Source organism: Mixophyes fleayi, chromosome 1 (assembly GCF_038048845.1).
Source record: "Mixophyes fleayi isolate aMixFle1 chromosome 1, aMixFle1.hap1, whole genome shotgun sequence".
NCBI classification, from domain to species: domain Eukaryota; kingdom Metazoa; phylum Chordata; class Amphibia; order Anura; family Limnodynastidae; genus Mixophyes; species Mixophyes fleayi.
The window spans coordinates 233,290,097-233,314,891 of NC_134402.1; the positions used below are offsets into that span (position 1 = coordinate 233,290,097).

Below are 24,795 nucleotides of genomic sequence, written 5' to 3' on the forward strand. Positions count from 1 at the left end.
TCCTCATTCTATATCTACACCATCTGGTTTGTACCATCCTGCAATAAACATTGGGTGTTTCACCATATTCCGGGCTCCATAGCTGTGATTTCTGCAATGAAGTGTGAAAGTATGACCAGCCCAAAAAACAGCTTTGGAGCAATGTGATTGATTCCGCTTCAAATTTTTATTCCTCTGACTTTCCCTGCAATTGTTTTAATTCACTTACCCCTGCAACATTTCTGCCTTACAGATCACTGAGCTACCTCAGCTACAGGCTCTACAAGCAGATATAATTTTATTACAATCTCAGCTGGCTCAGTTTTCTGCCTTACTTATGGACCCATTCAGGTGTCAGATTTTGTTTCTCACAATTCAAATACTGTTGATTTGCCTCAACCAACCTTCTCTGTTGCTGAATCAGTGCAAACATCATCTTCTAATAGTGCTACTACAAATTTTCTGTTTACCAAGAACAATTGTGTAACAAACTCCAGATTCACAGGTGGTCCACGTCCCCATCTGACTGAAGAGAAGCGGCAGCGCAGAAGAACTAATAAATTATGTCTCTACTGTGCCAGTGATATACAATTTTTACAAGACTGTCCTCTCTGCAGACCACGACAGCCTTCAGAACTGTCTTCTGTTTATTCCCCTACTCATTCTGTATTTGTTTGCGCTTAACTTCCTGTTCCCACATTACAGCCTGTTCTGCTCTCCGGGATGAGGCCTAGCCTGACAATTCCAGCCGCCTGCCCTGAGGCGCCAGTTCCAGCCGCTTGTCCTGAGGCACCAATTTCGGCCGCCAGTCCAGAGGTGCTTGTTATTGCTGCTTGTCCCGAGATGATAGTCTCTGCTGCCAGTCCCGAGGTACCAGTTCTGGCCACCAGTCCCGAGGTGCCAGTTTTGGCCACTTGTCTCAAGGTGCCAGTTTTGGCCACTTGTCTCAAGGTGCCAGTTCTGGCCACTTGTCTCAAGGTGCCAGTTGCATCTGCCAATCCCAAGGAGCTAGTTCCAGCTGCCTGTCCCGAGATGCCAGTCTGTGACACCAGTCCTTTGGTGCCAGCCCCTGTCGCCTGTCCTGAGGTGGCAGCCCCTGTCGCCTGTCCTGAGGTGGCAGCCCCTGTCGCCTGTCCTGAGGTGGCAGCCCCTGTCGCCTGTCCTGAGGTGGCAGCCCCTGTTGCCTGTCCTGAGGTGCCATCATCTGCCTCCAGTTCCGAGTTGCCAGCCGCTGTCTTTGTTCCTGAGCTACAACCTGCTTCAGAGAGGGCGCTGCCCCTACAGCCTGCTTCCGAGAGGGTGCTTCCTCTACAGCCCGCTCCAGAGATGGTCCTGTCCCTCCAGTTCACTCCAGAAACATTGCTGACAGTTCAGACCAGGTTGCCACCCAGTCCGGTTCAACCCGAATTGCTGCCTAATTCGGTTTAACCCAAGTTGCCGCCTAATTCGGTTCAGCCCAAGTTGCGCCTAGTTACTTTCAGCCCGAGTTGACACTTGATGCAGTTCAGCCTGAGTTGACACTTGATGCGGTTCAGCCCGAGTTGACATTTAGTGCTGCCTGCTTTGAGGCTTCTCACTGTGCTGTCCGCTCTGAGGCTTCTCACTGTGGTGTCCGCTCTGAGGCTTCTCACTGTGCTGCCCAGTCCAGGCCCCCTGCCAAGTCATCCACCCAGTCTGGGCCCCCTGCCAAGTCATCTGCCCAGTCCAGGCCCCCTGCCAAGTCGTTCACCCAGTCTGGGCCCCCTGCCAAGTCATCTGCCCAGTCTGGACCCCCTGCCAAGTCGTTCGCCCAGTCCAGGCCCCCTGCCAAGTTGTCCATCCAGTCCAGGCCCCCTGCCAAGTAGTCCACCCAGTCTGGGCCTCTTGCCATGTTTGCCAAGTCCGAGCCATCATTTGCCAAGTGTGCCAAGTAAGAGCCATCCATTGCAGAGGGTGCAAAGTCCAAGCCGTCTCTTGCTAAGGGTGCCAAGTCCGAGCCGTCACCTTTCTTTGAGGGGCACCTTTCCCAACTTAGTGCCCTTCTGGATTTTTGTGCTTCACAAATCACTAAATCCGCACAAATCATGACTTATTCACCAAAACCATAAATTGGGGTCTATTTATCAAAACAACGAGATCGACCATCTTCTCTTGTCGCAATTTATCAATAACTTTTGCTGAGGCAGATGATACTTAGCTCCCTGGCAGCGATAAGAGGAGTCTTACCACTTTGCCAGCCATGTTTCTGTGTACACGCACATGCCGGTTCACAAATACACATGGGTTTCCAGTTCCACTTTCACAAAAAAGAAAAAAATTGAACAAAATATTAAAAAGTTAAACAAAACAAAAAAAACATATTTTATTAAATTGAACTTTTGTGAAAAAAAAAAAGCATTCTTTTCCTTGGCTGATCCCTGGCTATCGTCATCCTGAGATGGTGATAACAAGCAAGAACAATGGTGGTACTTGCACAGCCGCTGTCCTTATTAAACAGACTTCTCCATATAGACCCGGTGATAGCTGTCGCTGGTAGAGGCTTTGACAAGTTTGGAGAAGCACTGTCTTAGGCAAAAACACTAATTTTTTCTTCACTGCCAAGGGCAAACGCAGGAATTTTGAAGGAGGTTTTCAAATTTTCCCAAAAATGAGGTCCAGTATACTACTGGGCAAGGTCCTGGGACCTCAGGGCAGTCAAGAGAGGGAGTGGGAAAGAGACCTAGGCCCCCCGGGAGAAAACTCTTGGGCGTTAATCAGAGAAAATATAGTATCCAGCTTCATCTCAACTCATCTCTTGATAAACTTGCGACTATGTTCTCTTATGACACTTCACTCTTTTGGAGTGATTGTGGTCAGACAGGCACGTACTTATATTTGGTGAACCTGCCCCAAAATATCAGTTTATTGGGATAAAGTTTGGGATTTTCTGGCCTTGATCTGGCCATGCCCTGTTGTTAAAGATCCTGGACTATCCACTACAAGAAGCTGACAAGCATTCTGCTAAATTGGCTTCCCACGACTTGAAGGCAGTCAAATGCCTCATTGCTAAGTCCTAGAAACTGTGTGACTCCCTCACACCAGTTTCTGCTCTTAAGTCCTACGCTTGGTTTATAGCTCACAAAGCAAACATGAACTAAGGAAACTATCTTTACTCAAGCAGCTTATCACAGCAATAAAAAAATTGTTATTGCCGTAATTTTTCAATTAAAAATCACTCCTAAGGGTTAACTGTGTTGCAGAGAGTTACAATTTTATTACAACAAAGTATATAAAAAACTAGGAGTAGTGGCAGCTGCCTGCCAGGTTCTATTGCAGTAAATAGAGAAGGTTTGGCATTGTGAGAGTCTTTCATACTAAATTGATCCACCATCTAGGTTATAAATATATGCTTATTTTTTTCAGAAGGCAGCAGATAAGTTAATAACAATAATATGCAAGTCATATTATCATTTGGGAGGTATGTATTAAAAAAACTGATTGATGAGTGACAATGTCTCTCTCTTCCCCCACTAAGGCTGAGAGTAGCCATAGAGATGAGCAGGAAGGACCTATACCGGTGTCAGCTAACCTGTGACACTCCAGGTGTTGTGAAACTACAAGTCCCAGCATACCCTTCCAGCAATAAGCTGCTATATATTGGCAAAGCATGCTGGGATTTGTAGTTTCACAATACCTGGAATGTCACAGGTTAGCCAACACTGACCTATACATTACCATGCTGTTCTGTAGTTTACTATAGCATGAAGCACAACCTGCATCGAACAAATTTTATCCCAGCTATTAATTGTGTTTGTTACATTGGATCAGAATTAGCAAGCACAGGCTTACATACACTCTGACATGATAAGTCTGCATCTTTCATAAACTGTATGCTGAATACCCTCCCCACCAATTATCCACTTTGAAAAGACAGATTGCCATACACGACAGCTGTGAGAAATGTGATGGCCCTTGGACTAATTTAACATTTGGTAATACATACCGCTCAACTGTATTGATTTTGGAGGCTCAGTCCCGATTTGCAGGTTTTGAAAGGGGTGGGGCTTAAAAGGAAGTGAGTGAAGCTTCATCAGAAAGTGCGGTGGTTGAGCAGAAAAGAGGCATGGGTTGGACGGAGTGGTTTCTGGGTAAATATTGGGAGGTATGGATAATAGCTGTTCACGGAGCCCTGGTCTCCTTTTTAAAAGTTATTTTGTTCAATGTGGATGAGGATAAACCGAGAGCTCTCACATAGGCAAGTACAATAAGCTATCAAGTATTTGTGTGCTACATGAAAAAACAGGCAGTATTTTCCTTATGTACAAAATAATAAACTAATTTGCACTCCTTGCATTGTAACATGGTTTTGTCCAGAAGATTTAAATAAGAAAATGTACTCAAATTTTTGCTTAACTTTCCTTAATGAATTAGGCCCTATATCACAAGTTGTATGTGGACACTGATCCAGAGTGTGCATCTATTTCATTGTTTACTTCAGTCTGAAAAAATAAGAAAAAAACCCCTACAAAACCTGAACATCCATTGAGTTTCTGTCCTATATTCAAATTAATTGAAGGATGCGGATGTAAATTGATGGCGTTTTCAGGCACTGCAGCAGAGAGCAGTGAGTCAAGAGTATTGCAGAGTCAGCTCCCCACTGTAAAACTTAACCTGTGTCAGCAGCTAAGCCAAATGTCCTCCTCTCCCCTTATGCTGTGTGACCTATATGATCTACACTCAGCGGCAAATGGCTTTGCTAGGAACCACAAATTTAAGGAGGAAGAAAGTGATGGGAGAGAAAGTAGCTTTAACGAGCATTTTGACATAAGGAATATGTGCATTTATTTCAAATGCAAAAGGCAAAACAGAATGGTAGTAAAATTACACTGTAAGCTCCCCTGGAGTAGGAACTGATGTTCCTGAATATAGTTTTCTGTACAGTGCTATGGAATGTGTTGGTGCTATATCAGTAAAAATGATAATAATAATAATAATAACAACACACTATCCCACAGCCTCTCCTTTTATATTTATAAATTAGAATTTGTAAGAACTACCAGGCTTAAGTACGGAAGTGGTTGGGTTTATCTACACACATAATTTGAATGCTTATATATATATATATATATATATATATGTATATGAATGTGATTTGCTCTGTCTCTTTTAGACACAGAGGGGTGCGATCATAGTTGGCACAAATTCCAGGGTTCTTGCTATCGATTCTTCCCCCAGCGAAGACCATGGGAAGAGGCAGAAAGAGACTGTCGGCGGAGATCTGGACACTTGACTAGCATCCATTCCCAAGATGAGCAGGCATTTATCAACAGTAAGCAATTTACAGATATATTAAAATGACATGTTAAGCACATCAATACATTTAAAAAAAATGCATATTATATACTGAATATGATCAGTTCTAATTTGATCAGTTCTAACAATTTCTCAAGCAAATATTTTTCAAGTGTTAGAAGATTGGTAAAAATATATATGTGCATTGTTTTTCAGTGTGGTATTGGACCTAAGCTTCCTGTTTTCCTATAACAATAAATGCTAACTCCCCTTTATTTAATTATAAATATTTCATCTGAGAATCATAGTTTACAGGGTGTTAGAAACAATCACACACCATAATATGCACAATGTCAACAGTGCACACTCTATTCATACTGTCCATATCATGATCTAAAGTTGTTCCTGGCACAAGTGGAAACTGTCACAAGCTGCGGCGGTACTCACAGCTGCCGCGGCTCGCTTCCTGCCTGCCCCAGCGTCCCGGCCATCACCATGACGACCGGGACGTCACTTCCCTTCATCTCCCAACCGTTGCCGAGGCAATGGCCGGACGCCCAGCAGTGGAGCGTCGCGTCCCGGCAACAGGGGACAGCCGGGCGCGTGCGCAGAAGGACCTAATAGCCTGCTGGCTATTAGGCTGTAATTATTTTATTAGTCAGCTCCTGGGAGTAGTTGCAGAGCTAGGCTCTGATTGGCTCACCTGTACATTTAAGGCAATGAGGTCTGCTACCTCATTGCCGGTTATAGCTTCTGCACTCCAGCCTGCTGACCTGCTTGTTCCCGTTCCTGTCTTCAGAACCTCTACTGTATTCCCGTGTATGACCCTTGGTTTTGAATTGGACTTCGCTTGTGTATCCTGTGACCCTGATCTCTGGCCTGTTTACCGTTTCTGCTATCTGCTTGTGACCCCTGACCTCGGCTTGTTTACTGGTACCGTTGTCTGCTGCCGGCCCTTGACCTCTGCGTGGACCTCACTCCGCTTGCCTGGGTTCTCCCCAGCCGGTACACACTTCACGACCCTCTGTCAGTCTGCGGCCCAGTCTGTCCCCACCATCAGGGACTCCAGTGAACACCTGATTGGCAGAGTAGATTCCGGGTTGTGTTGTGCCGGCTGGAGGGGTTCCTAACAGAAACATTAACCTTAATGCTCAGAAGTTATGTTTAGTAGTGCATAATTCCCAAAACAAAGACATAGAATTAGCTTTATTATACTATATTTATAGCATAACTATAATGCAATTTCACACTATTAAGTACACTTAGAGATCAGCAGGGGAATGCCAATTAGTAACAAAAGGGGAGCGGAATCCCACAGTAAGGTAGGTTTGGACTGTTTCCAAGTAAATCTTATTACTATTAACAGCCATCATAACATAATGGAAACAAATAAATGGAATATAGTCAAACAAGCCAGGTTCAAAGAGCAGAGTCAGCAGAGATATTACTGAAGATCAAAGTAAACAAGAAGTCAGGCAGGCCAAAGTAAATACCAGAAGTAGCAATGGACACGTAACAGGACACAGGCACAATAGACAGCAGCAGGATAGACACAAGGAGGAAGAAGCACCTGTCACTCAAACTGCTGCTGGAGAACTGAGTTCCCAATCACAGCATGCTCTTGTTCCTATTGCAGCCACTGTTCCTATCATGTCTGCTTCAAGGTACTGGGCTACTCCCAGGGCTTACTATTGTGTAAGGTAGACCAGAAATCCAGTACAGCAAACAGAAGGCGAAAGGACCTAGGCAGGAAAACAATGAAGGCACCAGCCACAAGTCAGGACAAACAGAGGAACAGGGAAACCAGGATACACAAGGCTAACGACAAGATCTGAGGTGGGAACAGGACCTGGAACCAGCAAACTCAGAAAAGTAGATACAAGGCAGGGCATTTTACTCCTAAACAATTCTCTGCAGGTCACAGTGGAAGCAGTTAGCATTCATGGGGTCAATTGAATTCCAAATTTCTCGCCTTATGCTGAATGCTTCACCTGTGAAAATGTGATCAATTTTTCACTTTATACTATTCAGTTCCTCCTTTTCGTGCTATCATGACCAAAAAGACATTTCATGCCTATGTTATTTCCACATTGTAACTATAGGGCAAGCACAAAATTTTCTATTCAGTTTATGGCCCAATATTTTGAATCTCCTGAAATAAATCACAGATAAGGCCATGGTCGGGAATTGAACTCATGACCCCAGTGCTGTAAGTCAGAAGTACTAACCACTTAGCTACCATGCTGCCCATGATATAGTAAATGTTTCCTTCTCCCCTCCCAATCACAGTAACTTCCTCTTCCCCTCTCCCCTGCTAATCACAGTAAATGTTCCCCTCTCATCCCCCATCCCATCACATCCCAGTAAATGTCCCCCTCTCCCCAAAAACATCCCAGTAAATGTCCCCCTTTCCCCAATCACATCCCAGTAAATGTCCCCCACTCCCAAATAACATCCCAGTAAATGTCCCCCACTCCCAAATCACATCACAGTAAATGTTCTTCTCTCCCCAATCACATTCCAGTGAATGTCCCCCTCTCCTCAATAACATCCCAGTAAATGTCCTCCTCTCCCCAATCACATCCCAGTAAATGTCCGTGTGACAAGATGGACCGCCTATGCCACCCTGTCTGTTGTTGCTGGAAACCGGCTGGGCTTACTTTGCCACCGTTTCCTTTCTTTATCCCAAATGCGCCCTCTAACCTCAGTAGGAGGGGCTTAAGCTGCTGCCACCACTAGACTCCTTCATGGCATCCAGAACCGCGTTCTTCTGGGTAACTGTCGCTACTAGTGTACCCCCTGGCTGGTGCACCTGGGCTAGTACCCCTGACCTCTTCCTATAGAACAGGGTTGCTGTGGATGGATCCCCCTTGACCTATCCCACTGGCCAGAGCTGCTGGGTAACGAACAGAGCGGTGTTACTGGAAAACAGGGTCCAAACCTCAGAACAGCCAGGGAAGAAGTTGTCAAGCATGTCTTGAAGCAAGTGATGTTTATTCGCTCAAGTGTCCTGACAAGGACAGTTCACACTGGTTTAAGACCAGTGATCAAAAGGTCATAACTTGAAGAAACAATAATGATACATTTCAGTACAAACCAGTACAGTTTTATACAGTTTTGGACACAGCCTAGCATGGGGTAAGCCCGCCCCCTGAACTCTTGCTGGCTCTAAGAAGTCTGAGTTATTTTTAGTATCAGGATGCAATATGTTTCCCCAAAACATTGATGTAAATGTAATTTATACTTATCTGCTATATCCCAAAACCTTCGGTGTGCATTTTATGGACAGGATCTGACAGGCAGGATACAAACCACACAGACAGAGAGGCAACAGCCCCCCCTGCTGTGTATACATGGCAGAACAGACGAGTTGGTCACTGAGATGAATAGGTCTAATTAACATGAGGGATTTCCTTGAGAAAAGTTAAACAAATCCAATCATGACATCCTCTCTCAGAAATAACTTCCAAATCAGTACCTCAGAAATTAATGCATCCTATACAGAAATATAACACAATATAATAAAATAAGTACATTTCTAATACACAGTATCGAGAATCAGTACATTGCAATGATATAAATAAGCACCCTGCGCTATTTCCTTTAAATAAATTTATACAATAAGTTATTTATAAGTGATCCAGCCACAGTCCCCCTCTCCCCAATCACATCCCAATAAATGTCCCCCTCTCCTATCTCCCCTATTAAATTAATTTCCAATTAATTCACCTTCTCCTCCGCGATGTGGCAGCTCCTGGTCACTGATAGACTGGGAGCATGGTGCAAAGTGATGACATCACCACGCTGCACACTCCCAACCTATCAGAGCCTGGGAGCCGGAGAATCGCGGAGGAGAAAGTGAGTTAATTGTCCATTAATTTGATAGGGGAGGGTAGAGATAGGAGAAGAAAAGGGGGCACAGTCGGTCAGACTGAGGGGCTCGGACAGTTCAGGTGTTTCAGACAGATGAAGAGGTCTGTCGAGGCCTCCTAGTCTGTCCAAGCTCCTCACAGCTGTACCGGCCATACCACCCTGATGGCGGCCCTGCCTGTACTTAAAAATGCTGAGCCTCTTCCTGGATCTTCTCTTTTTATTCTTAATCTTAATTTTTTATTCTGAAGTTGGATTTCAAAGACTGAAGAATTTCCTATTATAGTATGATGAATAATGGTTTGATTTGTGTTTTATACAACTAATCTTTGTTTAAAAACAAGTGCTATTGTGGATCTACATATCCCAGCATGCACTGCAAGCCATTGATGCTTGTGCTTGCGGTTCAGCAAACTCTAGAATGCACTTCCAGGGGCTGCTAGTGCATGTTGGCAATAGCTGGCAGCAGATTCTTAGTAGTTTATGCAATAAAAACTGGGGTCAGTGATATGTTTCACATCTAACTTTCAAACCCCTTACTTTTTAAATAAGATCTAGGCAGCATTCAAATAAATTGGGCTTGATAAGTGGAATTTTAAGCACAAAAAGGTACTTTTTCATGCAAGAATAGTTCTCCTTATCATGTCAAATTGAATTGACTTCATAGCCTTTATGACCGGGCCTCTGTGTAAGGTTAGCTATACAACACTCCAATGGTCTGCGGCACTTTCTCATCTTCTGGTTGCTACTTGAGTGATGCAGTTTCATCCTTAAATTTTCCTATATCTCATTAACATTGTAGTGCTTTGTATGGCCATTATCTGCCCTCAGAATCACAGCGCTTTGTTTGGCGCAACTCTTTTGCTCTTATTCTTTCTGGGCTTTATGCTGAATGTTTGCAACTAGGACTTCCTAATTCATAGATACATTCTGGGACAGGTATGGTCCTTGTCTATTATCCAGCCAAGCAGTCTTCTAAAGATAAATCATCAGTTCAACTTAAGCAGAATTAAAAGTTTACCAGTCCGACTAGTAAGGGTGACAGACTACAGAAATGATCATCTATGCCTCTGGGATACATAACAGTATCCAAATAAATTTCATATATTTTTTTTTATCTTATAAACATTAACAAAAATATGGTTCTCTTGTGATAGCATGAATAAATAAATATAGTATAATTGTATTTGGATTATATACCATATAGAAAATATTAGGCGGATGGGAAAACAATATATGCTCCACAATGTATTCTACATCTGCTCCAGGGTTATTTACAGTACATGCTATATATACATATATATATATATATATATATATATATATATATATATATATATTAGGGGTGTGCACCGGCCACTTTTAGTGTTTTGGGTTTTGGGTTTTGGGTTCTGATTAGCTTGAGGTTTTGGGTTCTGATTTGTTTTGCCAAAACACCCCACTCAAGGTTTTGGTTCTGATTTAGGGTTTTGGGTTCTGATTTTTTTTAAAAAAAAGCATAGAAAGTGCTAAAAAACAGTTTTTTGGGTTTTTTTCACTCCTACGCTATTATTAACCTCAATAACATTCAATAACAATCATTTCCACAAATTTCCAGTCTATTCTGAACACCTCACAATATTGTTTTTAGGCCAAAAGGTTGCACCGAGGTAGCTGGATGTCTAAGCTAAGCGTCACAAGTGGGCGGCACAAAAACGTGGCCCAATTAATATTTCTGGACTGCAGGAACAGTGAACGTAGTTTAATATTGCAGTACTAATATTTCTGGACTGCAGGAACAGTGAATGTAGTTTAATATTGCAGTACTAATATTTCTGGACTGCAGGTACAGTGAACGTATTTATATATTGCAGTAGAATTTTTTTTATAATTTTTTTGTAATATTTTTTTATTATTTTTGTATAATTTTTTTATTAATTTTTTTATAATTTTTTATGAATGAATATGCCCCTATTTGTCTTAATATAATGTTAAAGGTAATTTCTAATATAAGGATTAGGGTTGTCTTAAGTGCTTGAGGAACACAGGGCCATAGGATTTTCATAATTAAATGCAATCAATCAACATCACTTGTGTAGTAACAAGTATTATCAAGAGAATCTGGCTGGCCAATACATTTAAAAATACAAATTGGACATCACTAACATAGATAAAATGGGTTCTACTTAGCATGTTTCCATTGAATAAAGTGAGTACAAATTATTGGACTGCTAGGTTAGTGAGTGCCCTTAGATGTTATATGATCTAAAAAGTGGGGATAATCGATAAAAGCCAGACAATGGGGAAAGAAAAGTAATGAAACCAGGAAAATCCAAAGCTCTAATTATAAAAAAAAAAGGGTTCGGTAATAAAATCCAGAGACTGCCGGAGTCATTTACTTTTATGGAAAAATATGGTGATGCAGCCAAAGAGTATATTCTTTCTGCTTTGATACATAATGCTTTGGTCTCTGCACTATGACATTTGATTTAACTGACACGAAGTTGACACATGAAGGTAACATGACATTGACAACGGAAGAGCCCATTCTTCCTCTTAATGGTGTTGTTTGGACAAAGTCTTTGCTAGTATATGGTTTATCAGAGTGTTCCTAAAATATTTGAAAACCTGATTATCTCTCTCTCTAAGTTGCTCCAATTGTCACATTATTAAAAGGAAACTCCACTCACCAATTTTCTTTATAATAATTGATAATAAAATAATTTTCAAATAATGTGTATTCATTTTTCTTGTGTATATTGGAAAACTAACTTTGAAACATAGCTACACGAAGGGTTACATAATTATGGAAGCACAGACCAGTATCTTTTCAAACTCACAGGTAGCACCACTAAAAACCAACCTCCCTCTTCCCTGATCTTAGCCCGACTGAAGATGGCGGCGGCAAGCGGGGAATTTATAGAATCCGAGTCTCGCGAGATCCGACGGAGCGATTGGAGTCAGAGCCTCGCTTTCAGTGTTTCTCCCCGCCGGAAATACCCGAACAGTGCTCGGATCACCGTCGGATCCGCACTGTTCGGGTGGGCTCGGATTATCGCAATCCAAGCTCGCTCATCTCTAATATATATATATATATATATATATATATATATATATATATATATATATATATTTATGGGGGCAAATTTATTACTCACATATGTTTGTATACTTTTTTGTATACTTTTTTCTGTTGAGATAATATATATATATATATATATATATATATATATATTAACAAAACATCATTTTCAAATGATGAAGTCAAAATGACGTGATTGGGCCCCTCATGCCCTCTAGTCACGTCCCCTGTCTGGGATCTCCCGAAGTTCACTATTTGCTTGTCGGAATCCACTGTCGCTCTGTGCTTAACAGATCCTGGTACAGTGACAGGAATGACGGACTGTCATTGCTTAGGAGGGCATAGCTAGTACATTATACATGGTATACATGCGATGGCACAAAACAAGACTCAGCACTGCTTGTCAAGGTATTGAAAACGGCTGCCGTATGTGCTTCAAAGGTTCTTAACCACTGCCCTATGGGGAATTCTTCAGCTATACTTCAGTGGCCATGAGAGTTGAAACCACAAATGCGGAATTAGCCAGAGGTTTGTGAATTGTGATGGCCAGTCAGGACCATTGATTTTATGTCCCTTTATGCTGTTTTTTTAATTCCTATTATAACAAAAGCATCAGAAAAATAGATTTGCTTTTATAGTTTACAGTGAACTTTATGTTCCTCTCAATCTTTGAATTACTATTTCGGAAAACAACATGATTAAGTATTAAGCCAGTTTCTCATCTGATCATGTGATACACGTGGACATTTATAGAGAAAAAAACTGAGTTACAGAAGAATCGTGGCGCACATTGGCCAAGATACAAAGGAAAGTACATATGTTATAGTGAACAAATTGAGTTCATGAGTTAAATCAACAATCTCACATAGCCTTGTTTTCTTTAAATAGCAAATTAAGTACTTTTTTAAGAATGGATTTTTCTTAGTTCCCCTCCTATAAATCAGGTAACTATGGCTGGCAGTCACACACACAGACTCACAGCATGTCATATGATGGCAGAAGATTGAGAAGGAGGGTGGGAAATTGAAAGTACACAGAGCAAATTGAGCTCAAAGGGATGTTCAAAAGCCTCTCTGCTCACTGTGTCAAGTGACTGTGGTTGCCATGGTAGTCACATGCCACTGTGCAAACCCTGCAGACTTATAAATAATTAATAACTGTCTGAAACAAACCACGGAAAACATCTTCAAAGTGCGAAAAATGTATATTTGGGTATATATTCTAATAATTTGTGTAAAAATAAAATATTCCATGACTATATTCATTCTTTTGAAATCATTTTTTCTTCACATTTAACAAGATGGTGGACTTACATAGTGGGCACTTTGTAAATTATATCTGCCTATAACTATTTTACTTCCAGTAAGTAATGTTTTATATAAATTATTATTATTTTTATTATTATTATTATTATTATTATTATTATTATTATTATTAACTACCATGTTCAATAAGAATTACACATGCCTTCTCATTTGCTGAAAATAGCCTTGTTAATATGATCTGTGCCATCTTTTGGTTGCAAATGACATTAGAAAACTGGATGTCATGGTCCATATACATTGTCTCTAAGTTTGTTTTTTTTTTGTAAAGGTTTTCTTAGTGCCTCATAGTGAATTATTTGTATATAACTTTGTCTATAACTATAACCATCTATAACTATTGTTTTATTCCTACTAAGGTTTTGGCCGTGAGAACACCTGGATTGGTCTCAATGACAGGACGGTGGAACAGGATTTCCAGTGGACAGATAATACTGCATTGGTGAGTCAGCTACAGAAAACAGAAATCATAGAGTTAAGGCTCTGAATGGCAGGACATTCCTATTTAATTAAAATAGCTCCTCGGTCCTAATTCATTATACTGTCTTCAGAAGGTTACACTTTATGACTTGGTTCAGTACTTACAGCGGCTATTGATCTCTATATACCAATCTAATGTAGAAGTAATTGTGGTAAGCTGAATGTAATGTCCTATAGTTATTAGGTTCTTTCTATACATGGCACAATGTAAAAATCAAGGAGCTTAATCTAATGTTCATGTCCATCACAGCAATATGAGAGCTGGCGGGACCAGCAGCCTGATAACTTTTTTGCTGGAGGAGAAGACTGTGTGGTCATGGTTTCACATGAGGAGGGCAAGTGGAATGATGTTCCGTGCAACTACAACTTACCGTACATCTGCAAGAAAGGGACTGGTAAGAAATTGTATGCGGGGTATTGTTATCCATAGACCTTCTAACATAAAGTTATAAAAAACATGAGATGACAATATATTTAATGATGACTATTGTGATGAGGATTTGGAATCTAGCAATTAGTTGTCACCACTAATCAAAACAGTGTCCATATGAATGTAAAGTAGTCTGATTATATTGTATATTGTATGCCATCTTTATTTTGTTTTGAATTACCTCTACCATAGTGTAAAAGTATGCAGTGGTTTGCAATCTATTTAGTTCTTAAATGATTCCCTGGTAAATTATATGTATTAAGTTTCTCAATTGAAATGTATTTTGTTTTACTTAGAAGCATATTACATTTATATATTGGTAAATGGCTTAACTCAAAATGTCTTTCTCATAGTGCTTTGCAATTCTCCTCCCACTGTGAGAAATGCTCACGTTATTGGTAAGAAGAAAGATAAATACACCATCCATTCCACTGTTCGTTACCAATGCCAGGATGGATTTATACAGCGACACATACCGACCATCAGATGTCACCGGAATGGAAGATGGGATAGGCCTCGGATCCTATGCGTCAAACGTACGTGTGCCTTTGATATGTCTTGTTGTATGTACACAACAGCATAAAAGTCCTTAGTAAAGTACAAAATATATACATTGTAATACTGTATTACTGTATTACTAATACATTGCTACAATTACTAGTTCATCTTTTATGTCTGTACCTTCCAAAATGTCTCCTCATTCTAACTGTACCAACTACCAGAAGCTGCACAGGATTGCCATATGCCAATTGTTCCTTTTATAGTGATGTCTGATAATGCTTTTACCTTACAGTAGCCACAGCCACCACAAGTTACAATGGTTATTCCATATATCAATTGTTCCTCACACATCTAGGATTGTAAGCTCAATGGGACAGGGTCATCTTCACCTTCTGTTTCATCTTACTGTGATATATTTATATTATGATACCGACAATATACAGCACTGCCTTATTTGCATTCTCAAAATACAATTTAGCGTTAGGAGGGAGAGGAGGAGCATGAAGGGTACTGGGTGAGAGGAGGGCCAGATTAGGACAATGTAGCTGTAGGCTAAGAGTACTGTGAGGCCCCCAGTAATTTGTAAAGGCCCCCGCCCCCCCCCTTCAAAAAAATTAATCGCCCCCTCACACACCCCTCAGCCCCAGTGTATCACCTCTGCTCCTTCTTTCCCCTTGCTATATAGAAAAACACTTACCTGGTCCTCTCCTCTTTGTTGCAGCCAGCAGGCTCCGGGTGGCACCTCTTCTTTCTTCTTGCCCTGCTGTTAGTGCGGACACAGTGGGCAGCACGCTGCTTAGTGAGGAGGTCTTGTGTGACTATGAATCATAGACTCACAAAACCTCCTCAGTAAGCAGCGCACCGCATCTGCACTGACAGCAGGGCAGCTAACAGCATCAGATTTGCTGTTCGCTGCACCTGTCTAACGAGAATAAATGGGAGGCAATGGCAGTAACAGTCAGGGTGGGGCTGCCTCCAACTCAATCGCCGGCATTATTAAGTAAAAATCTTTGTTAGGGCCTCCCAGCTGGCAAGGCCCCTGGACTATAGCCCAGAAAGCCCATTACATTAATCTGGCTCTGGGTGGCATCCAAAGACCTCCTCTGTGATGCTCTCCCCACAAGTTAGAATGGCTAATGCCATCTTCAGATGGCGTTAGCCATTAGGGGTCAAGCTCTGAAAAGCTAAGCTTTTCATAAATTGGTTCAAACTGCACTTTATAAAGAAATGATGATAATAATAATATTAATAATAATAAATGAGGTACAGTACTTAAGAAAAAAATGTCTCTGCTGGATAATAGTCAAAGTGATCCAAGCATTGACCACTGAAGCCACCAAAAGTAAACAAAAGGAAGCCAATACAGTGTTACAGGCAAACCATGTCTGAGCAAACTTCTTCTATAGGGTTGTGGCATTTGCAAGCCATTTTAGTTAAAAAAAAGACTTCTCTTCTGTATAGCTTTGTACTAGAAATTAAAAAAAGTGTTTCCTTATCTGTGGTATGTTTTTTCATTATTGCTGACTTTCATCCCACTCAGTGAGGGAACAAGGTGTTTTAGCAAAGGTGCCAAATGTTGTTGCTGCAATGTAATACTGTAGAAGTTAAATGGTATTCTTATGTGTTTTTGATGGCATTAAATGTGCTTAAAAAGCCACAAAGAAAAACTTAATCCTCCTGGCTGACTGTGGTAAAGACTTCACACTGAAGTCAATCTGAAACAGAACAAGGTTCTAAAGCCACCCCGCCTAAAGCCACCCTCACCAGGCGCAACCTTGACGCCATTGACCCCATCTCCTTCTCCTCCTCCCTCGATACTCTCCTATCACCCCTTCCCTCTCTGGCCTGCCCGGATCAGGCATCCTCTCTCTACAACCTATCTCTCGCTACTGCCCTGGACACCGTTGCCCCGCCCTCTTCTATCCGCCGGCGTCGCCTTATTCCCCAACCCTGGCACTCCAAACTCACCCGCTCCCTCCAAAAGTACTCTCGCACAGCTGAACGCCTCTGGAGAAAATCTCGCTGCCTGGCTGACTTCCTTCACTTCAAATTCATCCTCTCCTCTTTCTGCTCTGCCCTGTCCCTCGCTAAACAATCCTTCTTTAAGTCCCTTATCTCTTCTCAGTCCTCTAATCCCCGCCGCCTCTTTTCCACATTCAACTCACTTCTCTCTCCCCCCCTCCCACTGTCCCACCTTACCTCTCTGCTTCTGACTTTGCCTCCTTTTTCTCTTCCAAAATTGAAGCCATCAGACAGAACATCTCCTCCTCCCACTGCTCTCCCGCCCCCCTCTCCACTCCACCTCCCGCCATTAACCAGCTGTGGTTCTCCTTCATCCACACTTCAGGTGAAGAAGTTCGATCCCTTATTCTTTCCTCTCCACCCTCTACCTGTCCTCTCGATCCCATCCCCTCCCACCTTCTTCGCTCTCTCTCTCCCACTGCCTGATCCTACCTCGCTCACCTCTTCAACCTATCACTCTCCTCTGGCGTTGTCCCATCCTCATTCAAACACACTCTTATCTCCCCTATCCTCAAGAAACCCAATCACGACCCCACCTTTCTTGCTAACTATTGCTCTATCTCTCTTCTCCCATACGCCTCCAAATTATTTGAGCGGATTGTCTGCAGCCGCCTCACCAAACATCATCATCGTCATCATCATCATTCACCTCTCTGACAACTCCCTCCTTGACCCTCTCCAATCCGGCTACCGCCCCCTCCACTCCACTGAAACAGCCCTGGCTAAAGTTACTAATGATCTCCTATCTGCCAAATCCAAGGGTCACTATTCCATACTCATCCTCCTCGACCTCTCCGCAGCCTTCGACACCATGGACCACCCCCTCCTGCTGCAAACTCTACTCTCTCTCGGCCTCTCTGGCTCTGTCCATGCCTGGTTCACCTCATACCTTGCTAACCGCTCCTTCTCTGTATCCACGTCTGGTTCTTTCTCCACCCACTCCCCTCTCCCTGTTGGAGACCCTCAGGGCTCTGTTCTTGGCCCTTTACTCTTTTCGCTCTATACCTCCTCCCTTGGAGCTCTCATCTCTTCATTCAGTCTTCAGTATCACCGATATGCTGATGATATTCAACTCTACATCTCTTCTCCTGATCTTTCCTCCTCCATCCTCTCTCGTGTAACTGACTGCCTCTCAGCCATCTCATCCTGGATGTCTTCGCGCTTTCTTAAAATTAACATCTCCAAAACTGAACTCATTGTCTTTCCCCCACCCAGACTCCCTTCCCATCATGACCTCTCTATAATCGTTAACAACTCCACTATCTCCTCTGTCACCCAACTCTGCTGCCTAGGAGTCACTGTTGACTCCTCTCTCTCTTTCGCCCCCCCACATTCAATCTCTTACCCAAGCCTGTCACTTCCAACTCCGTAACATTGCCCGCATCTGTTCCTTCCTCTCTCAAGATGCCACCAAAACTGTCATCCATGCTCTCATCATTTCCCGCCTCGACTACTGCAACCTCCTCCTTACTGGCCTCCCCTGCTCCCACCTCGCCCCCCTCCGCTCTATACTTAATGCGGCTGCGAGACTCATCTTCCTCTCATGCCGCTCCTACTCTGCCTCCCCTCTCTGTCTTGCCTTACACTGGCTCCCCTTCCCCTACAGAATCCTTTTCAAACTCCTCACTACCACTTACAAGGCTCTCTCCCAGTCTACTGCCCCTTATATCTCTAACCTCCTCTCCATTCACACTCCTGCCCGCTCCCTGCGCTCGGCCAATGATCGCCGCCTCTCCTCCACTCTGATCACCTCTTCCCACTCTAGAATACAAGACTTCTCCCGAGCTGCCCCCCTTCACTGGAACGACCTCCCTCGCTCCATCCGTCTCTCACCCAATCTGTGCTCCTTCAAGCGGGCACTTAAAACTCACCTGTTCCTTAAGGCCTACCAACCATCCATTTAACCTTCTACCTCTTCTGTTTCTCCCCTGGCTCCTTTTCTCTCCCCTTTGCTTCACTGGCTCCCTCTTGTGCCTGATTTTGTTTACCCTCCCTTAGGATGTAAGCTTGTATGAGCAGGGCCCCTCTCCCCTCCTGTCTCCACACCTGTTCTTCCGCTCCGTCTTTACAATATTTACCTGCCTGGAGTTTCTGAAGTTCTGGTACTTTGTGTTTATTGTTCTGTATTGTTTTACCCTGTATAGTGTACTGTTTGTGCCGTGTACGGCGCTGTGGAAACCTTGTGGCGCCTAACAAATAAACGATAATAATAATAATAAGGTTAATAATTTAGTGGTGAACCTGTGCTCCCGAGCCTTGTTGTGCCAAGGGCAAGTCTGCCCCTTCTGCCTGCCCAGTGCACCAGTCATGATACCACCCCATTACCCATGAGAGATCTTGCTTAAGTACAAATACTCCTCCAAAGCCACATAGGGTTTATGTTTGACCCTTCGTACATTCCAACCGTTAATTAACATTTCTTATCAGATTGATAAAAGAATGAATTAAAGTAGTAAATTAACACAATTTTTTATCCAGGACAGCGCCTCTGATAAATGCTTGTCCGGGTGACGAGTCTATAATAAAGGGATCACAATCACGATCAATTTACTTCAAAGTTCTGACCTGGCTTTGGCACTGCGGGTCACAGTGCATTCTCAGAATACAATTTAGCGATACGAGGGAGGGGAGGAGCATGAAATGTACCGAGTGTGATCCAAAGATCTCCTCTGCGATGCTCTCCCCACAGGTTAAAATGGCTAACGCCATCTTCAGATGGAGATGGCGTTAGCCATCAGGGGGTCAAGCTTCGAAAAGCTAAGCTTTTCAGATCTTGATAAATTGGTTCAGACCGCAGTCCGCATTCGGAATTATAGGGACTTTGGCATTATGCTGCCAATATCTCTAATATATCCTGCATTAGGCTTTTGTTAAATGGCTTTGGATACTAAAGTATGCTTCAACCATGCGAAACAGTAGTTTCCACGTTGTTAAACTTTGAACAGAGGCCCCTAAGAACTTTCCTTCAGGACACCGAGTACTGAGATGTTACTTGCTTAATAAAAAGCCCTGGGTTTATACATTACCTTAAATATGCTCATTTTCACTATGGGCCTGATTCATTAAGGATCTTAACTTGAGAAACTTCTTATTTCAGTCTCCTGGACAAAACCATGTTACAATGCAAGGGGTGAAAATTAGTATTCTGTTTAGCACATAAGTTAAATACTGACTGTTTTTTCATGTAGCACACAAATACTTAATAGCTTATTTGTACACTGAAATTTAAAGTTGATATTTGTGTGCTACATAAAAAAAAACAGTCAGTATTTAACTTTTGTGCAAAACAGAATACTAATTTGCACCCCTTGCATTGTAACATGGTTTTGTCCAGGAGACTGAAATAAGAAGTTTCGTAAGTTAAGATCCTTAATGATCAGGCCCTATGTTTTCATTTTCCATTACTTAAATGCTATCCACAGGGCCACACTTACATAATTCAATCCAGTTAGCATACAACCTTTAGCAGGCTATGTCACACATGCACAAAATATCCTCTCGCTTAACTCGTCCTATAACAGAGCAGAATAAACTCACACAAGCTGATTTCTCTTTTTCTATGCGATGAATGAAAAACATATTTGACATTTGATGTTTAGGATAATGCTGTCTTTCAGCCTTTTCCACCCCTAGCCACAGACATATTGCACTTAATAGTAAATCTGGCTCTGGTTATGAATTTGTATCACTGTCACCATAACCACCATCCTCCTTAGACTTACTACATATGTTAAAAGTATCCATAGATAAAATAAATTGTATATAATAATATGATCATTGTTTTGTTATCTACAGCCCGAAGACATCACAGGTCAAGAAGACATCATCACCAGCACAGACATCATCCTAACAAGCAACATCACAACCACCACCACCACCACCATCATCATCACCACCAACACAAATCCCACCGTGAGAGGAGGAAAGAGGAGCCTCACCCACACCGGAGAGCTAAGGACACTTACTATTAATGAGCATCCGTCCAAGTCCCATGCATCCCATCTACTGCTGACACACCCGTCCCGTCTTGGGAGCAACAGATGCAAGAGAACATTTATTAATTCCAGGCCCATTTAGTATTACATGTTTCTGAGATTGTTCACAATAACTCCCTGCTGCAAACAGCACCAGATTGTATACAGATATCATCACTTTACTTATGTAAATCTGATGCTGTTATTAGTGGGTGTCTTAATGCAAGTAGCATTAATCTATAGCCAAGTGATGGTTATGGATAATAGAAAACCAACTCACCTTGTCATATCACCCTCTAAAATAAATACGGCAAAGCATCATTTACAGTAAACTTTTAGCTATTGGGCCCAACTTATAAACAATTGTTTTTCTGAAAAGCTTCTCCCAAGAGATGATTTCTTATTGGCATTTTCGTGTGCGAATAGCGTCAAGAAGAGGAGTCCAGCTGGTTATTGAAGAAGAACGTTGTTAATGAAGAACTCACATGTAACTGTAATTGCACAACGCATGTAATATAAAATGTGGGAAATGAATGTAAGTGGCCAGTCTAAATATTGATGCAGTGAAAGTAAGTGGCACTTAAATGTAGAAGTATATATCAGCACAAAGGGCATCATTAATTCAGTGATAAAACAACTTGGGTTGTCTCATCACTGGGGAAATATGTTGCAAAAGTATACAGAGTATTCCTAAATTTTGAGATACTCTGCAGCAGTCCTTGGCTTTCATTACTGCATGGCTTTGGTGGCTGTGTTAATTTTTCTAGGTGTTACGTGACCCCGTTTGCTCTTAAATGACCATATTGATGTTAGTTGAATCTCTACAACTGGAAGGAAGCAGCAGCACCCATTGAGTTGTGGTGAAGAGGTCCTTTTATCCACCACAGAGAGGTCATCAGACACATTTTGGTCCTATCCAACATGCATTGGCCAAATGGAATTTAACCATGATGTGCTGCTGTTTGTTCCTTCTTTTCGTAGTTGACTCTCTATAAGACTCCTCTTATTGTCATCAGACTTGGTTTATATTTATATATATTGAAATACCCTTGTTTTTGCTGCCACCCAAAACTTGTGGTACACCAATGTTACCTTGTCACCAGCTCCAATGCAGGAAGAGGGCTGAAGAAGTCTCCTCAGCTGGTACCATTTATAACCTTTGTAAAAATTGTAGGTTACTGAAAGTAGTGGGGAAGGGATCACCGAGGGAAAAGTAAGGGTGGGATAGGGGTGGGGAGTCTGTTTTTGGTATTTATTACTGTTTGCTTACAGATGAAATGTAGTGCGGTTTTGTGGTAGGAATCTTATTCCCTTAGTCCTTGCTGGTTCGCTTTGTTATTCATTTGTTATTTTGGTTGTGTGGGTTTATGTGTGAGTGAGTACATGTGTATGGTTCTATTTCTATATCTATGTGCGTACAAGAGGAACAGTTCTTAACACTACAGCTCCTACTCTGTCATATAAATACTGTCTCAGGACTCAGGGCTATCTTCGGCTGATATTTAGTTCTCTTTCTTATGGCCATCTGTAGAGATAAGTAAACCCATCACAATTTGAATTGTGGAACAGTTCCTTGTACTCTGTTGTTCATTTTTTACTTAGTATCCACGAAAGACCTGCATGAACCACGTAGTTAATGCTTATGAAATCACTTCCTCTTTTTTATATTAGAAAAATTAATCTTTTGCCTAACCAGGAATTCTTAATAGTAAAGTCAAAAGAATTTTTTTTACAAATCATGGTTTGTCCAGAAAGCAGCCATATCCACTCACTCATCTCTATCATGGAACCTAACAGAATAACATATAAGGGAGAACATGCATTAACATATGGCAATTGTATTGATTTCAATACTATGTATTAAGTAGTAGTAATATGACCAAATAAACCAATGTAATAAAATAAAAATGTAAATTTGTGACATGAGATAAAAGGTAGTCACAAGTCCCCTATTGTCATACGTTCTAAGCAGTATTTTAGGAGAGAAAAGGAAAAGTTCAAATTAATGAAGAGGTAGTAGGAAAACTTGGAGATGACCTTTTTGCTTTTGCTGAATATGCGTATTTCATGTCACTAATATAAATTCTGCTTATCGGGCAAGAAATAGAGCAATAGTGACATGCACTTATATCTATGAGGTGCAGTAAAATAGATGCAACTGTGCACAGAAAAATGTCCTGTGTTCACCTACTTGGTTTATATCTATTTTATTTCACTTACGCACATGAAGTCCAACCTCCAACCCATATTGGAAAGAAATGTAAAAGTAGGCACTTCAATGCCACCAAAAGGGATCAATATATAGTTATATACACATTGGGACAAAAATATCAAAGCCACTTTAACCTGTTATGATGTTGGATCCAATTAGGAGCTACCTGTTATCATTTACATATAGTTTCCATGGCACATCCCCATGTGGGTATGCAGGGGCATTGGAAGAGTAACAACATGGCTAATCAGCTTATATTCAGGGTTATGAACATATTTATTTCACAAGCAAACTGGATAATCTGCCCTTTTCATCTCTTACACAAATATGTAATTAACATTAATAAATATTGGTAGTGGATAAATATATTCACGGTAATCTTTGTCAGATTTCCCAATGTGTTAACCATTGATTTACACTTTCACAGCATTTCTATGTTGTCAGATTTTTACACCAGGTAAACTTTCCACAACAATGTCCCCCCTCCGCCTAACCTGGTTGTCTCATTAGTGAGTTTGTGCCTTCATGGCACCGCAGCTAACTGTATGATTGGAAATAATTGTTGGAGAAACACTGATTGAAACACAACCATATATACGTACTTTGTAACGTAGTTGTTCCCTTTAAATTACAAAGCCTGTTTAGTAACCAGTATTTGTTTTTACTGAACACACTAGAGACTACGTATAACACAGCATGATACAGCCAGCTCTGAGTTATATGGATAGGGTGGTGAAAGTGTGGGATGAATGAATGCTTTGAAATGTGTCATCCTACAGTTTTTTTTGTTTTTCAGTTTACATTATTTTTAAGCGTAGAAAACTTTAAAAGTATTGAACATAATGTGCTGTATAAACACTGTGCATTGATGTCAGGCTGAACAGTTTTAATAAAGTTTTTTTTTTAACAGTTCCATTGTATATCTAAATGCTGAGCAATCTGAAAAACTAACTTCGAACTTTAATCATGGTGCAGTCATTCTATTCTTTCCAAGTGAATTGGGTAAATGCAGCATTTTCCACTTAATACACAGTGCCAGTGAAATTACAAATATTACAAACTAGTGTTGAAATGCAAGATTGCTTGATCCTTCTTTTAGACATCATGGGAAAGAAATACAAATCACTAATGATTTAAGACAGAAATTTGTAGCCTTTGTTAAGCCAAGACTGAAAATCAAACTGGTTCAATATTGAATTAACATTGTATATTTTTTAAGCACATTTATTGAATATTTTCTATTGCAGCAGCATATAATATGCTACCTGTATGTCATGTTTATTATTTGTTCTAGATATGCTTACTGTTTCATAACCTGTCACTTATCCTTCCTTCTGTTATTTCCTGCAAAATACCAGTGATTTCAGGCTGAAAATGAGAGGAAGGATTTAGCTGCATATTATTAGTATAAAGAAAGATGGTCCTTTCACTGTGTATTAGATAGATTATAGAAAATGTTTGTACATTTTAAACTACCAGTTATCCCGTATTTGAAATTTCAATAACACTATTGTACTTCTTAAACAAACGCTTACTTGTTCTGTGAGTATAAGCATTATTTAAAAAAACATCTGTACTCTGTTTAGTTTCTGCCACCTGAATGGAGCAGAGACAGAAGCCTACAGAAAGATCATTGATCCCTATGAAGTGATGCCACTGCAGTGTACACAGCCATCTTAACAAAGCTGAATGGG

The 24,795-nt window shown here is 41.3% G+C and overlaps 1 protein-coding gene across 3 annotated transcripts in view; it reads left to right on the forward strand.

Annotated features, from left to right (window-relative positions):
- The window catches only part of NCAN (neurocan), a 141,554-nt gene extending 117,548 nt beyond the window's left edge, over positions 1–24,006 (forward strand). For all 3 annotated transcript variants that reach the window (XM_075207779.1, XM_075207798.1, XM_075207789.1), the window contains 5 exons: positions 5,108–5,266; positions 13,842–13,924; positions 14,213–14,357; positions 14,746–14,928; positions 20,711–24,006. In XM_075207779.1, the coding sequence (XP_075063880.1) occupies positions 5,108–5,266; positions 13,842–13,924; positions 14,213–14,357; positions 14,746–14,928; positions 20,711–20,886 (746 nt within the window). In that variant the 3' untranslated portion in view covers positions 20,887–24,006. The remainder of the gene's footprint in view (positions 1–5,107; positions 5,267–13,841; positions 13,925–14,212; positions 14,358–14,745; positions 14,929–20,710) is intronic.
- Positions 24,007–24,795: the final 789 nt, after the last annotated feature.